Source organism: Trichosurus vulpecula, chromosome 2 (assembly GCF_011100635.1).
Source record: "Trichosurus vulpecula isolate mTriVul1 chromosome 2, mTriVul1.pri, whole genome shotgun sequence".
In the NCBI taxonomy this organism is placed as follows: Eukaryota; Metazoa; Chordata; class Mammalia; order Diprotodontia; family Phalangeridae; genus Trichosurus; species Trichosurus vulpecula.
In genome coordinates, this window is record NC_050574.1 from 81,261,972 (window position 1) to 81,278,785 (window position 16,814).

Below are 16,814 nucleotides of genomic sequence, written 5' to 3' on the forward strand. Positions count from 1 at the left end.
AGTCTCCAAGCCATCAACTTCCAGATGACTGTGCACCCCTTGAACTGGACCCATCAAGCCAGCTCTACGCCCCTTGTCAGCAAGAAGCAATTCCACAAGCTGAGACCTTCGTCCCTGACCCCAAAAGAATTTGGGTCCCATTTGTTTGAGGGGGGAATGATGAGGGCACAGTCTCTGGGAACCCCTTGAACCCTTGAACTCTCCTTGAATCTTCCCACTCGACCTGGCCTTGGCCTGAGGCTATAACCATTAAGCCCAAGTGCCTACCTTGCCCAGTCCTCTATTGTCCAGCTGTTTCCCACCCTTAATCCTGTTTCCCATCCTTAATCCTGATCAAAATATCTATACCCTAGCTCCACTACCCCAGCCCTTGATGGGTTGTCATTTCCATATAGCCTTCAGCTATTTCCCCCACCCTGGAGTCTGACCTCGTCCTTAAGTCCCTCCCTAGACCCCTCTTCTGGTCACCCCAGACCACCCCTCAATCCCTCCCACAACCTTTGTGTATATAATCTCCATCTTGCCTCCATGAGGTGGGTCAGAACCAATCTAGCTCAGATGGGTCTGGCCCTTTTTCCTTACAGGCGTCGCAAGGGGTGGGATCTCTCGGGGCAGGCTTATTTGGCTAACTCTTAATAAACTTTATCCTTTCCCTTGGCTGAGAAGGCTTGAGTCGAATTCTTTCGGCAGGACCCGGCGTGTCGGTACTTTGGGGTGTCGAGCACCTCTCACCTCAAACCCTCATCAATAAGTATCTCAAAATCAAAAGGTTCAAAAACAAATTTATATTTGCTGTCTAAGGACTTGTGTTCAAATCCAGATTCTACTGCCTTCTACTTGTGTGAGAGATTTAATGGAGAAGTTTGTCTCCATAAATACAGTATAACAGTCAGCAGAAGAATTGGGCAAAGCAGGATACGACTGGTTTTATCCTATTTGGGGGCCAGAAGTCAGTTAAACAGGGTAAAGGTTAAGTCATGCTTGGAATACTCATGTGAGGTAAGTTCATGAATACTAACTTCTCTGGGAGGAGTAAAGGCTCATTTTAATGTTCATGTGATGCATGTGGTGGGAGGGGGAACATATCAAGGGAAAATGTGTAATAGGCATGCTGGGAAGCTGTACACTCTGTAGTATCCAGCCAATGGAGAAACAGGGGAGGGACTTTGTGGTTGGGAATAGGTATGTAAAGCTTGCTTTTGCTTCTATACAGGGTGCCTATTTTAAAGGATGCCTGCTACTGCAGTTGCAAAATAAACTTGGCTTTTAACTTCATCCCTGCCAAGGGTGAAGGAGTCATTTCTCGAATTGTGCAATCCTGGACAAGTCCACTAAACTTTCTGATTTAGTTTGAAAAATGGTGAGTGGTATAAACAAGATACTTCCAAAAGTCCTTTTGAACTTTGACCAACCTTGATTTGTATGTGAGATGTGGCATAAAAAAACAGTATCTATAATATTCATGTCCAATAAAGGAAGTTGACTGGTTATTTAGGAATAAGAAAAGATGATGGGTAGACATAAAAAAGGTTACATTGTGAGCAATGAGAACTTTAGACCTATATTACTTCATTATGATTCTATGGAGTTGGCTATTCCTGCAAAAGTTTATGAGTAAATTTGGTATTAATAAGCTGAAGAAATGAAGCTGAAGACAATAAGCCCAAGGCATTTCTTTCCCTTGGGGAAAACTTTCTGTTTCCGGGGGGAAAAACAACATTAGAAAAATAGTTTCTCATATTTCTATAATTAATTATCTACTAATATTTTATCTTTCTTAGAATATTTCAAAAACTCCACTTACTGACCAATCCTCTCTGATTCTCCTGGCCAGAAATGTATGCCCTCATCAGTCTCCTAATTTTGTACTTCAATTTTTCAGAAAGAAAGAAAGTTCCCACTACAATATGCCTAATAAGTAAATGGTCATTCAGTATTTTAATCAAGTCCTCAAAAAAAAAAGGAACACAATGCCTTCTGAGGTAGCTCCTTTTGGATAACTAATAACTAGGGAGTTTCTTTTACATCAAACATGATTGTGCTTCTTGTTCCTAGTTTTTGCTTCTGAAACCAAGCAAAACAAGCGCGATCCCTCTTCTATATGACAGTATTTCAAATACTTGAAGATGAATATTTAAACTTTCCTAGAAATATAATCCAGGTTATTTAAAACTCTCATCACATGACCTCTTCCTTTACCATTCTGATTGTTTTCTTATGGAGGCTCTGAAGGATACCAACATTCCTCCAGAAATATGGTATCCAGAACTGAACACAATACTCCAGAAGTGGTCTGACTAAAGTAGAATAGAGTTGTACTGTGACATTCTTATTCCTAAAAACTCTGCTTTTCATTATGTACCTGAAGATCCAACTAACTACTTTAGTTGATGTGGCATGTTGTCAAAATATTGAATTTGGAGTTTATCACAACCCTTAAATCATTTTCCGGCAGATAGTTGTCTAACACTTTCCCCATCTTCTACGTGTGAAGTCTTTTTTTTTTTTAACCTAAATGTACCATTTTACAACTTTCTACTGTATTTTATCTTATTTGACTTATTTCGATTCTGACCCTGTCAGACAATACTTATCCTTCCCAGCTTTGTGTCAACTACATATTTAATTGGGATGAACCTATACTTTTATCCAAATCATTCGTTGAAGCTACAACAATAAGTAACGTTGCTGAGGAAAAGAATGCAGAGAGAGAAGAGTAGACATTTGAGAAAAGAATCATCTTCAGAATTTAGGAAAGGGATGAGGTACTATCAAAATAGACAAAGACATCATTGAGAGATAGAAAAATAACCAGGGAAGTGTAGTGTAATGGAAGTCAAAGGAGGCCAGGGTATCCAGGAGGATAGCCTCAGGACTCAGGAATAAAGAGGCTAGATCTGGATCCTCCTAGTGTCTTTATGTGCCCTCAAGAATGATGATATGTCTACTCATCGGCAGGTATCAGTACTAATTCAATGACAGAAGTGAATTCCTGCTATGAGATGCTGAAGGATCTACATGTCAACTATAGGGAAATAAGGAGGTATTGCATTTTCAGGAAATTCCCAAATCTCACACTGGAAAGCCTTAGGGGTCATCTGGTTCAATAGATTCCTTTAAGACAACTGACTAAGAACTTGTTTGAGAATAAGAATTTTTTTCTTACATCTAAACTGTAAAAAAAAAAAATTAGTAATGATAAGCTCTTTTGACAGGGTGAACTGAATCTGATGAAGGTGATTTAAATACATTTGTCTTGAGTCTTGAAAATCTGATTAGGAGGACTTTAAATTGAAAAGCAGGGGCAAAGATAAAATTACCCACATATTTCTTCCAGGATGAATAAAATATAGGGCAGCCGGCTTAAATAGTATTTAGAAGACTAATAACAGAAAAGAACACCAATAAATTCACAGACAGTAATAGTCTCAATTTTTAAATTCAAATTTATTCATTTTTCAGCTCTGAATGCTCTCCTTTATAGCTTCTACTTCCCCCATTATGATAATATGGTACTTGTTAAAAAATAATTTTGTTTTCTTTTACAGTTTTATTTTCATGGGTCAGCATTCAAATAATTGAACAGGCATGTTCTAAGCAGTTATCTTGGGGAAGATCAAAGAAAGAAGAGAGTGAGTTTTTGTTCTTCGGGATCTTATTGTTGTCCTCAGGGAGACATTTCATTTGGACCATATAGAACAATGAGAAAGCAATGAAAATGCCATATATGAGAAGAAAGTGATTTCAGAATAACCAAAGATCCAAGTATACTATTATGGTAAAAACTGTCACAGCACATTCCCAATCCTTAGCAGGCTCACATAGAAGGAAGAGGCTTCTTTCTCTGTCTTTACCAAGAATATCTATTAAGTTCTGGGAATCTTGGGGCAAGGGGTTTTGTGCTGATACAGAGCTAAAGGAAGGAGCTATCACAGGGAAGTCATTGTCCTTGGACAGTATCATGGAAGTTATAGCATCTAGCACTCTCTGCGGATGGCTTTCTTGCCTAATACATAGGACAGAGCAGAGTAATGTAACAGCAGCATTGGACTATCAGGTCCAAATAAACAGGACTTCAGGATGATTTAAAGCCAAAATCAATTTAAAACAAATCAATAAACATTTCTTCAGGTTTTGGAAGGAGGGAGAATGTTTAAACGTGTCTTTGATATAATTTCTACAGCAACCCTTGACCTTCACTTCAGGAAGCAGGACTAGTTTGGTGTCAGGTATTTCAAACCTCACAGAAATAATATTTAAGGCTGTTTTAAAACTCAAGTTGTGTTCATTCGCATTTCTCTAGTCAATAGTGATTTAGAGCATTTTGTTCAAGGTGTAATTGATTTCTGAGATTAACAGGGATGTAACCAATTAGGGGTTATATAACCCAATCCTCTGTCTCCAAATTAAACTCTTTCTTATCCTCATGATTGAATGCCTCTGCTATGGAGCAAGGTGCATTAACTCTTCTGTGTTTTTCTTTTGTTTTGTTTGTTTGAGGAGCCTGGGATTGAGAATACTGAAGAACAACTCTATAGTTGCTGGCATCTCCACTAGCTAAGCAAAAAAGATCATTTAAATCATGAGTCAATCTCGTACCCATAAACAGAGGAAGGGAGATGTTGGCCTACTGTACTCTGAAAAATGCTACGGGTATTGTGTTACATGAAATTATTGTGAATTGTGAGGCAATTAGGAACATTTAATGGAATTTTTCACTTTGGCTTTCCCATCCCCAACTCCATCTCATCTGGGATAATGATACTGTAAGATGTCCTGCTCCAGAGGATAGTAGGGAAATGATTTATGGACAGATACACAATAAAGTGAGCAGAACCAGGAGAAAAACTTACATGAAAGTGACAATAATGAAAGAAAAGCAACTGTGAGAGATATTAGAACTCTGATCGATGTCATAAGTAAGCATGATTTTAGTGACCTCTTTTGTGAAGCATGCCTCCCTCATCTGCCCAAAGGTACAGTGGATTCCACGTGAGGCACAATCCATATTTGCTGTCAGACATGGCTAAAATGTTGATTTGTTTCATGTAGCTGTATTTCTTTGTAGTGGTCATGGGTTCAACTGGGGAATTACTAATTGGGGAAAGATAAGTGATGTAACTAAAGAAATATCAACAGAAATAATGAGAAAATTGAGTTCATAATAAAAGTCTTATTTAAACCAGAAATGGGTAGATTTCTTTTGCATATTTTTATAGACCTTTCCAAGGGACATTATTTCCAAACCTACATTACCTTTTATTCTACAAATAAGCCTTTGAAAATACATTTTAGTACCTACCCCAGAGGTTATAGAAATAGGGTAGTTAGGAAAGAAGAAGTGAGAGATGGAAGTGAACAGAGGCAGTGTCAAAAGTGTGTATGGGATATTGAGGTTTGATTCTGGCAGATTTCTGAACCCAATCAACAAACAGACTTAAAACTAGAAAGATCTAGGATTCTTGGTGCCTCAAATTGGGGTTGAATAGCCAGGGGAGTCTGGAAGGCAATGATGGTGAAAGCTCTAGGAGCTGAAGTCAAAAACACTTGGATGGGGTGCAAGAAAAAGACTTAGCCTTCAGGAGAGCATGAATGAGTCAGTGAAGTTTAAGGCTTACAATTATTCCCAAGGTAATTTATTAAAGTCGCTCTCTAGGCAGAGTTTCTACCCTTTGGGAGCTTCTGAACTGGTGGGGAAGATACCTGAGGGAGTCTTGATTTGGATTTGATAGACAGAGCTCTGACTTTTAGTACATACCTAATCTAAGGGAAGAAAGAATAGACCAATGAATTATCTGTCTTAATATATAGGGACAAGAAATGAAAAGAATAATAATCAGTACCTGATATAAAGTAACATATACATGACTGCTAAATGACAAACTAGATGAAAAAAAATAGCTAACCCCAGGCAGAGTAGCCACTTTATTCTATCCATCTTTATATCATATTTATTTGAGTATTAAGATCACTATCCTTGAAAACTTTGTTTAATAATTTCATCTAGCTATATCTTGAAATCTTATAATACTTAAACCTAATTGCCTTGTTTCAGTAACTTCTGAAATATGTTTAAAAACCACATCAGAACTTTTTTTAAAGAATGGCTTGAATATCACTAGCACTTCCTATTCTTTTTAACCTAGTCAGACCAGGAGACAACTTCTTTTTTAATTATATAAATTTCACATGAACAGGGCAGGAACTGTAATGCCCATAGTCTGAACATCACAACCTTAAACCTTAGACCCATCCATATTTTAACTAAATCTCTCTGTCAAAGTATTGTCACACCTGTCATTTTAATCTGTCATTGTTACAAACTCACTGAAAATTACTTTGCAAGGAGTAATTTGCCCACCACCTTGCGAAGCTGGGATGTTTTTGCACTGTATAGAATGGGGTTTAGCACAGGTGGAATCATTAGATACATGTTGGCCATCATTGTATGTACAATCTTGGGAGCCAATTGTCCATAACGGTGCACCAGGGATAGGCTAATAAGGGGGGTATAAAAGATGGCAACAGCCCCAATGTGAGATGCACAGGTGCTGAAGGCCTTGTACTGCTCTTTGGGGGATGCAATACTGAGGACAGAGCGAATAATCAGGATGTAGGAGAGCCCAATGCATGGTGTGTCAATCCCTGTGCTCAGGATGAGAGCAGCTAATCCACACATACTATTGACTTTGGTATCTGAACATGACAACTTAATCACATCAGGGTGGTAACAGTAGGAATGAGAAAGACCATTAGGACCACAGAAGGATAGCTTCTTAAGCAACAAAACCAAAGGTAACATTAGAACTGTCATACGGATGACCATTGCCATACCTAATTGTGAGATCCTGGCATTAGTAAGGATGGTGGTATATCTCAAAGGGTCACAGATGGCGATAAAACGATCAAAGGCCATTGCCACCAGGACCCCAGATTCCATTAAGGCGAATCCATGAAGGAAAAACATCTGGACAATACAACCATCTAAACTTATCTCTCTGGCATCAAACCAAAGGATGTTGACCAGTGTTGTTGACATTGTGGAAATGGTCAAGCCCAAGTCAGTAGCTGACAGCATGGAAAGGAAATAGTACATGGGCTCATGGAGACTCTGCTCTCTTACTATGACAAACAGGATCATGCTGTTTCCTAAAAGGGCAGTGGCATAGAGGCAGAAGGAAGGAATGGAGATCCAGGCATGGGCCTCTTCCAGTCCCGGGATGCCTGTCAGATGGAAGGTTGAAACTGGAGATGTCAAATTGTTGGAAATTTTCATCATGGCTTATGGAGTAGCACTTAAACTTGTATAGCTCAGATTCTGCAGAAAGAAAAGCAAAATTTTGTCCATTTGTACAAAAGTAATAGGTGGGATTTTTCTTTCAGAAAACTTCTAAATGAATATATACCCTCATCTCTAAAAACTGTGATATCCTTCAATGTATAGCAGTTGCTCATTGTTTGCTGAACAGCAAATAACTCACTAATTGAATGAGTGAATGATAATTAAAAGAAAAACATTTTACACCAGTGGCGTGACTGCTGGGAGCAATGTTTCTAGTGGAAATGATAATCTGAACTGCAATCTCCACATTCTCTTTCTAGTATCCCTATGAAAAGAGAAAAAAATATCAGAATTTTAATCTTCATATCAAAAATAATAATAGTAGCATTTATAAATATTATATATAAATATGTTTTATAGACAATAATTTATTCTCATAACAAATGTGGAAGAAGGTACTATAGTTTTAGAAACAAAAAAAAATTAAGTGGGGGAAGACCGATGATAGAGTGAAAGGTCAAGACTTCCAAACATCCCCCAAAATATATATAACAGAAATATGCCAAACCAAATTCTGAGCAGGAAAGCCAATTAAAATTCATGAGTCATTTTTTTCAGCCTAGGGCAACTTATGAAAGTAGAAAAAGAGGTCTACAGACACTGAGATTGGGGCTGGCCAGGATTGTACAATGTGGCAGAAATGGCACCAATGATGTTTGCAGCACCACACTGTGCCAGTGGCAACAGTGGTGGGGAATAGCTCAATGCTCAGGGATGGGAAGGACAGTTAATGTCAGAGCAGAAATAGATCAAAGAGGATCCCTATACTACCAGTTCATGTAGTATCAGGTGCCATTTGGAAGCTTCGACACTAACTATGCAGTTCTTGCTCACAGTTCCAGGGAATAGAGGAGTGGATGGGTCTCAAGGAAGCAGGGTCCCAAACTGTGTAAGATCTGAAGCTCAGATCAGGAGGGAAAGGAACAATCCTCTTTTAGGATCACACTATATTGGAAACACAGAAAACTTATAGGTCACCAAATTGAACTGTGAAAGCAGCAGGACCGAAAAGAGACATCAAGCCAGTCTTCTCCCCACTTGTAAAGAGGAGCAGAACCCATTTCTAACATAAAATCCAAATTCTGGAAGAAGGCTGGGAAAATGAGAGAACAAAAGAAAAAGAACTGACCTTGTAAAGGTATTATGATGACAGGAAAGTTCAAGACTAAAGCTCAGAAGAAAACACATACAAGGAATGCCTCCAAAAAAGCAGATCAGATGCAAGCCCATCCAAAATTCCTATAAGAGCTAAAGAAAGAGACAAAGAGGTAAAAAATATTTTAAAAGTCAAACAAGAGTGATATATGAAAAATGGGAAAAGAGAGGAGAACTATGCAAGAAAATTATGAAAAGGGTACTAATAGCCTGAGGAAAGAGGTACAGAAATATTTAAGAAAATAACACCTTATAAGAATTGGCCAAATCTCATTGAAGAAAACAGCTCTTTGAGATTTAGAAATGGACAAATAGAAGTGAACATCTCCATGAGACATCAAGAAACAATAAAACAAAGTCAGAGAATGAAAAATTAAAAGAAAGCATGAAATGTCTTAGTGGAAAAAACAAACTGACCTAGAAAATAGTTCTATGAGAGGTAATCTAAGAATTATTGGTGTACTTGAAAGACATAGACAGAAAAGAAACTTGATAATACATGTCAGGAAGTTATAAAGATAAACTGCCTAAATAGCTTAGAACCAGAGGGAAAAGAAGAAATTTAAATAATCCACTGGTCACCTGTTGAAAGAAATACCCAGATGAAAACTCTCATGAATGTTATAACCAAAACCTAGAGCTTCCAGGACAAGGAGAAAATATTGAGGTGAGTCAGAAAGAAATAATTAAAGTAACTTGGAATTACAGTCAGGATCATAGAAGACTTAGAAGCTGCCACTTTGAAGGAGTGGAATGTTTTGAATATGATATTCCAAAAGGCAAAGGAGCTAGGGTTAAAACAAAGAATAAAACATCCAGCAAAACTGAATATAATCATACAGGAGAAAAAAAATGGATATTTAATAAAATTGAGAACTTTCAAGTATCCCTGATGAAAGAACCAGAACAAAATAAAAAATTTAACATTCAGAAACAAAATTTGTCATTCAATAGAAGCATGAAGACGTTTGCATGAGTGAGAAATCATAAAGAACTAAACAATGTTGAACTGTTTAATTATCTTTATGGGATGATGACACATTTAACTTCTAATAGCTATCATTAGGGCAGTTAGAGGGAGTCTACTAATGGAGCATAGATATAAATCTATTATATTTAGATGATCTCAAAAGAAGATTTGAAAGGTAAGAAACTATTAAGGACAGGGAGAAGGAGGATGAGACAGGAAGAAGGAAGATGATTTCACATAAAAGAAGTGTGGAAAGAAAAGTTTATACAATGGAAGGAAAAATGAGTAGGAGAGAGGGCAACATTTGAATCTTGTTCTCATCTAAACTGGTTTGAGGATATATACATATATGTGTGTGTGAACATAATGTATGTATATGTACATATACATATACATACACAAATACTTGCATATGTACACATGCACACACACACACATATAATACCATAAAAATTCATCTTACCCCAACAGACAAGTAGAAGGGGAAGGGAATGAGAGAAAAGAGAGGGAGGAAAGAGGAAGGTAAAGAGAGACAGTGATCAGAAGCAAAACACACCTATGAGGAGGGGACAGAGTAAAAACAGAAAAGGAATAAGTATGAGAATAGAATGGGGGAAAGGGATACATAGTTAAATGTCATAATTGTGAATGTGAATGGGATGGACTCAATCATAAAACAGGAGAGTATAGCAGAATCCAGAATCTAACAATATATTGCTTACAAGAGATATATTTGAACCAGAAAGGTGTACGTGAACTTAAAATCGGAGACTGAAGTAGGATCTACAAGGTGTTCCTAATGTCTGGACACATAGGCAAAAATGCATATTCTCACGAAATGAAATGAATGAAAATTTCATAGCATTTTATTTAATTGGAATATTAACAAATAACATATTCAATATGATTTCCATTATTTGTGATGCAAAGTGTGATACACTTTGCAAGATTCACATGAACTCAATAATAACTCTACATTGCTGTCAATTTTAGCACATTCACTTTTTATTCGTTCAATCAAGCGTGTTGCATCTGTGATTTTCATTGAGTACACCTTCTACTTTAGCATACCCCAGAAAAAGAAGTCAAGGGGGCTAAGGTCTGTTAATATTCCAAATATTTCAAATTATGGAGTTTGCCTATGTGTCCAGACTTTAGGGACACCCTGTATTATGCTTCAGCTGAAATTAAAAAGTCAAAGGTACCAATCATGATCTCAGACAATACAAAAGCAAAATGATGTAATTAAATGAGATAATCAGGGAAAATATATTTTGATTAAAAGTACCATTGATAGTGAATTAATATTGCTAGCAAATATATGTGCACTAAGTGGCATAGCATGCAAATTCTTGAAGAAAAAGTTAAATAAGTTACAGGAGGAAATATATACTAAGACTACATTGCTAGGGAACCTCAATTTATAACCTCTCATATATAGATAGATCTAACTATAAAATGAACAAGAAAGAAGTGGAGATGAATAGAATTTTAGAATACTTAGACATGATAAAGTTCTGGTAAATATTGAATAGATATAGAAATGAGTATACCTATACCTGGGCAGCTATTGGCACAGTAAATAGAGGGCCAAGGTAAGCATCAGGAAGAGTAATTTTTTTGGGTTCAACTCTGGCCTCAAATACTTACTAGTTGTATGACACTGGGCAAATCATTTAACCCTTTTTGCCTCAGCTTCTTCATCTGTAAAATGAGCTGGAGAAGGAAACAGAAAGCCGATTAGTATATTTGCCAAGAAAACCTCAAATGAGGTCATAAAGAGTCAGACATGACTGAAATAATTGAACAACAAATATATTTATAACTCATCTACACATGGATGGCACATTCACAAAAAATAGCCAGGCATTAAGGAGTAAAAACCTCACCAACAAATGCAGAAAAGAAAAGATACTAATTGCACCTTTTAAAGATCATAATGCAATAAAAATGTAATTCAATAAGAGCTTTAGAAGCATAGAATAAAAATTATACACTAAGTAATTTAATTCTAAAGAAGGAGTGGTTCAAAGAACAAATCATAGACACAATCAATATTTTCATTAAAGATATTGACAAGAATGAGAAAACATACCAAAATTAGTGAGATGCAGTCAAAGCAGTACTTAGGGGAAATTTGGTGTCTCTAAATCAGTGAAAGAAAGACAAAGCAGATTAATTAATTGGGCATGAAAATAAAAAAGCTAGAATAACAAACTAAATATCCTCAATTGAGCACCAACTTTGTCAAAATCAAAGGAATGGCTAATAAAATTAAAAGCAAAAAAAGTCATTAAGCACATAAGTTAAATTAGGAGCTATTTTTATGATAAAAACAAAAAAAATAAGCTGTTTGTTAATTTGATTCAAAAAATAAAGTGAAAAGCAAATTACCGGTATCAAAAATGCAGAGTAAATGCATAACCAATGATGATAAAATTAAAGCAATTATTACTAGCTATTTTGCACAACAATATATCAGTAAAACTAGCAATCCAAATGAAAAGGATGACTATCTAAAAAGAATATAAATTGCCAAGATTAACAAAAGAAAAAATAAAGTATTGAAATATCATACCTTAGAAAAAGAAAGTGAACAAACCATTAATCAATTCCCTACAGGGAAAACAAACAGGAATAGATGGATTTATAAGCAAATCCTATCAAACATTTAAAGAACAATAAATTCTAATACTATATAAAATGTTTGAAAAATAGGTAAAGAAGGAGTTCTACCATATTTTTAATGCAAATAAGGTTTTGATTCCCGAACCACGGAAAGCAAAAACTGAGAAAGAAAGGTATAGAACAATTTCCCTAACAAACATTGATGCAAAAATGTTTTAACTTAAATACTAACAAGGAGATTACAACAAAATCTACAAAGATCATTCATTATGACCAGTCTGGATTTACACCAAGAATGTAGGACTGGTTCAATAGAAGAAAAACTATGCGCATAATTTACAATATCAATTAAAAGTGTGATTATGTCAAAAGATACAGGAAAAGAATTTGACAAAATATAACACCCATTCCTACTTAAAAAAAACTATTAGCATAGGAATAACTGTGATCTTTTGTTAAAGTGCTAAGTTGTATAAATGAGAAATAAAATATGTATAGGAAGAGATTACAGTGAGACAAGAGGAGACAACCAAGAAAAGAACATTTTAAGGAACAAACATCCTAAGTTGTTAGCAAGGAGATAAGATGCCAGCAAAGGAGGCAGAGAAGTAGGATATAGACTGGGAGGAGGAGAGCAAAGAGAACACAGTGTCTCAGAAGTTGAGAGAGATTAGGGTATTTACAAAGTTGCTTTTGGAACTATTCAATAGATAGGAAATTGGACCTCAAACCTCAGGAAAAAAAAATTGTGCCCTCCAAAGAATACTGATTTCTATTCAGAGATGCTAAGCATACCAGGAATGGTCTGAAATAGAAAAGGCAAATGATGTTGGTGTCCTAATACAGGCTACTGAGGCATCGGTAGGCCAACCAGATATCAAAAAGAGAAAGGTATTCTGACTTTATGAAATCACAAACTCACAACCTTAGCTGTGGAATTAATTTCAGCAATTACTCAGCTTAATATATATCTAAATACAGATGGATACTACATTATTCCATGCAAATTGATATCCAACTTCTGCCTAAGATCTCCATTGACAGAAAACCTCTCCTTTGGAGCATTTCCTACTTAGGAATTGAATAGCTAATTAAGAATTTGTCTGAAAATTCTTTTTTTTCTTTTACCTTCACATAAAATATATGACTGAGGTGCTCTTCAGTGGAGAGACAGAGACGGGGGGGAGGGAGGGAGGAAGATTTTCACCTAATTAGGGCTATTTAAGATGTATTTTTCTAGAATCTTCCAAATCTAATTAAGAATGCTTTAACCTGAAAAGAGATGAGAACAATAAAAGTACTCACATATATCCACCAGGCTAGATCATAGAAGGGAGCTAGTACCAAAGAGGAAAAAGATCACTATAAAAGAACATTATCTATTCTCAGTGGGTAATAAAATAATATTCATCCATAGTAATATAACCCATTTGTTAAGTGTTTGCACTTATTTCCCTCCATGGGATGTTCTTTAATGATTCCAACATGCATGTTTAAAACACTGATGGTATTTTAGGAAATCAGAAAGGAAGATGAGACCTAAACCCTTTCCCCCTAGATCTCAACATCTTCCTGAAGATGAAATACATCTTCTCATTAAACATGAAACAATAAAAGTAACATAAGACCATATGTAATAAAATGATAATTTCAAAAATATAAGTGATATACATTTACAAATATGTAGTACATACTGTCAGGGCCCATGCCCATCCCTTCCTGGGATCAAGTAGAAGAAAGAAACTCAGTTATTACTAGTGAAAAAAGAACATCTCTTTATTCCTGGGAATCATGAACCTCAGGTTTTTATGTTGAGATTGACTTGAATGAAGGAATGATCACTGGGATGTGATTCTCTCTGGAGGGATGAGTGGTGCAAGGGCAATGCAACTCTGTCTGGGGTTGGTTTTCTTTTTAATATACAGAGCAGAGCACAATAATGTCATAGAAGCAGTGGTATGCGAGCTTCAAATGAGTGGGAACCCAGAGTGATTTAGAACCAGAATCAAATAAAAAAAAATCAGCCAACATTTCATGAAACTTTGGGATTAATGAGGTCCTATAAGCTTATCTATAATGTAATTTCTATACTATCTCTGGATGTTTCCTTTGAGAGTGGTGCCTACTCCACCATATTTCCCTTAAATCTCAAAATGATCATCTAAATTCCTTAACCTGAGCATCAACTTTAAATCAGCTTCACCTTCCTCAGATACTAATCCTTTTTTCAGTCTAACTCACTTGTAAGCAGGCATGTCATGAGGCTTATGTGAGATAATGGATGCAAAGCACTTTAAAAACCTACTTTATAAATGCCAGTTATTATGATTATTAGTTTACAATTACCAAGTGTCCAGTCTGGTGACTTTATTCCATGAGCCTTCTGCTGTGCTTTTCCTGAGCTCAAACAATATTTATAAAGAAATAGAGGGGTATATGGGTAAATGTTTAACAGCTAGTCTTTCGAAAAAAAATGTGTATATATATATATATATATATATATATATATATATACTTATACATATATATAGCCACATACTTTTAAATTTCACCTATATTATTAACACTTTCTTAAGTGTAGACAATCAGCAACACAATAGATCAAACCACGATTTGTAGGATGGTTATGTGAGGTGCAAATATTCATACTAAAAATTTCACAATTGGCTTTCAAGCACGTTAGAATTGGCTCCACCATACTCCTACCTGTAATTGAGTTTGATTGATTAAGTCCTCAATTTCCTTACATTCCTCATTTAACTTTGTGAATGGTCTCACTAGGTTGGGAATGAGCAACTCCAAGGAGGTGGGTTGAGATGTACGTACACAGTGTTTCACAAAACAAAAATGGCTAATTCCCAAAGATTAGGGAGATTACAAGAAAACATCTTATTGTTGCCAAGTCCAGAGAAGACAAAAAGGAGAGGTCTCTAGTTCTTTTAATATTGGATGAAGGATTTAATTTGCTCTGCTTAACCCCAAGAGTCAAAATTAGAAGCATTATGATTGGAGGGAAAATACAGAAAGGCAAAGATAAATTTAATATAAAAACTTCCCATATCTTTATAAAATTTGAGTGTGCTGTTCAAGAGGCAGTGGGTTCCTCTTCAATGGAAATCAAGCAAATTTGGGATTCCTTCTTGAGTATGTTATAGTGGAATTTTTTTTTTCAAGGATGGATAGTTGAGGCGACCTTTATTTCCTCTTCCTATTCTGAAATTCTGTGATTCTGTGACAAGGGTGGCATATAGTGGGAGTTCTAGGTGCCGAGAATATTTGGTATAAAGAAGTATTCATGAGAAACAGACATGAGTTTTTGTGATAATCCACAAGCCTTCAGACGTTTTCATTTCTTAAACCAGAATCATATTTTTTTTAACCTCCGGGCCACATCACAGTTTTCAACTCTCTAAGTATGGGTTAATCTAATTTGGAGTTCTTTTTCTAGTTCTTCACAGAATTCTTCTACTTCTTTATCATCTGTAACAAATATCATCACATAAAGTGTAGTTGTTATCATAATATTCTGTTTACTTATCATAGACAATGCAAGGAAAGATGCCCAAGTGCTCAACTGACAATTATATTATTTGTTCCCTTTAATTTGTCCAGCGGCAATCTTTTCTTTGGTCATAGGACAAATATTTTACATTGAGTATCAAATAATGAATTAATATTTGAAGATGTTCTAGAAACTCTATGGTTAATAGATCCTTCTGACCCCTCCCTCCATATTTTCCCCATCATTCTCTTACATTCATTTGAAAATAGGAAGAAATATTCACAGAACTAAAGGTTTTAGGGTTAACATGGCCAAAACATTCAAGACCTAGATGCTGACTTCTGTGGTAATAAGCATCCTTGCATTTAAATAGAGTGATTCTCCTACATCACACATAGGTTACTAGCCATGATATCCTACAATTCTTTCTATAAGGGATAATCTGCTAAAGCGTATACTCTACTGACATAGGCATCAAGAAACCATGGTAACTTAGACACTATGATGAAGGATAGCAATAGGATTGTTGTGAAGGGTGGAAAGTACAGAAAGTAATAAAATATTTTCAACACTTCTACCTCAGTAAGAGATTCTCAGAGTAACACGCCTACTTAATGCCAGTGGCCATCCTTTCATTATCTCTAATTTATCATGTATGTGTTACATATATACACATCCAAACTCTGTAAACTAAGTAGAACTACCAAATGTTTCTTATGATTCAATATGATTTTGATACCTAAGTTAGGGAGAGGGAAAACAGAAAAAACTATAGACTAATTTCCCTAATAAATTTTGAAAAAATATTGAGAACATTAGAGCAATATATAGCAGGAATGCAAGCCTGGTGTGATTTTAGATAAACTACAAGTGAAATTGGCAATATTAATAACAGCCATAAAACTATAATATTATATCAATAGATGTTGAAAAAGCTTTTGACAAAATTCAAAACCAAATCCAATCCTATTAAAACACTAGGAATGTTAGGAATAAATTAAGCTTTTATTAAAATCATAATTTTCATCTATTTGAAAACAGGAACAGGCATTATCCATGATGAGGATAAACTAGAAACCATCCCCAAAAGATCAAGTATAATGGGTGTGTACATATTCATTATTACCACTATTATTCAATGATAAGACAAGGTCAAAAATGAAGGAATAGAAATAGGTAATAAGGAAAAAAAGCTGCAGATTATATGCCCAGTATGC

The 16,814-nt window shown here is 35.7% G+C and overlaps 2 protein-coding genes across 2 annotated transcripts in view; both read right to left on the minus strand.

Moving 5' to 3' along the window:
- The window catches only part of LOC118836494 (SUN domain-containing protein 2-like), a 427,898-nt gene that overhangs the window by 375,059 nt on the left and 36,025 nt on the right, over nucleotides 1-16,814 (minus strand). The gene's annotated exons all lie outside the window — the stretch shown is intronic.
- On the minus strand, nucleotides 6,335-7,279 carry LOC118839718 (olfactory receptor 51F1-like). Its single transcript, XM_036747246.1, has one exon. It carries the CDS (start codon nucleotides 7,277-7,279, stop codon nucleotides 6,335-6,337), a length of 945 nt encoding a protein of 314 aa, XP_036603141.1.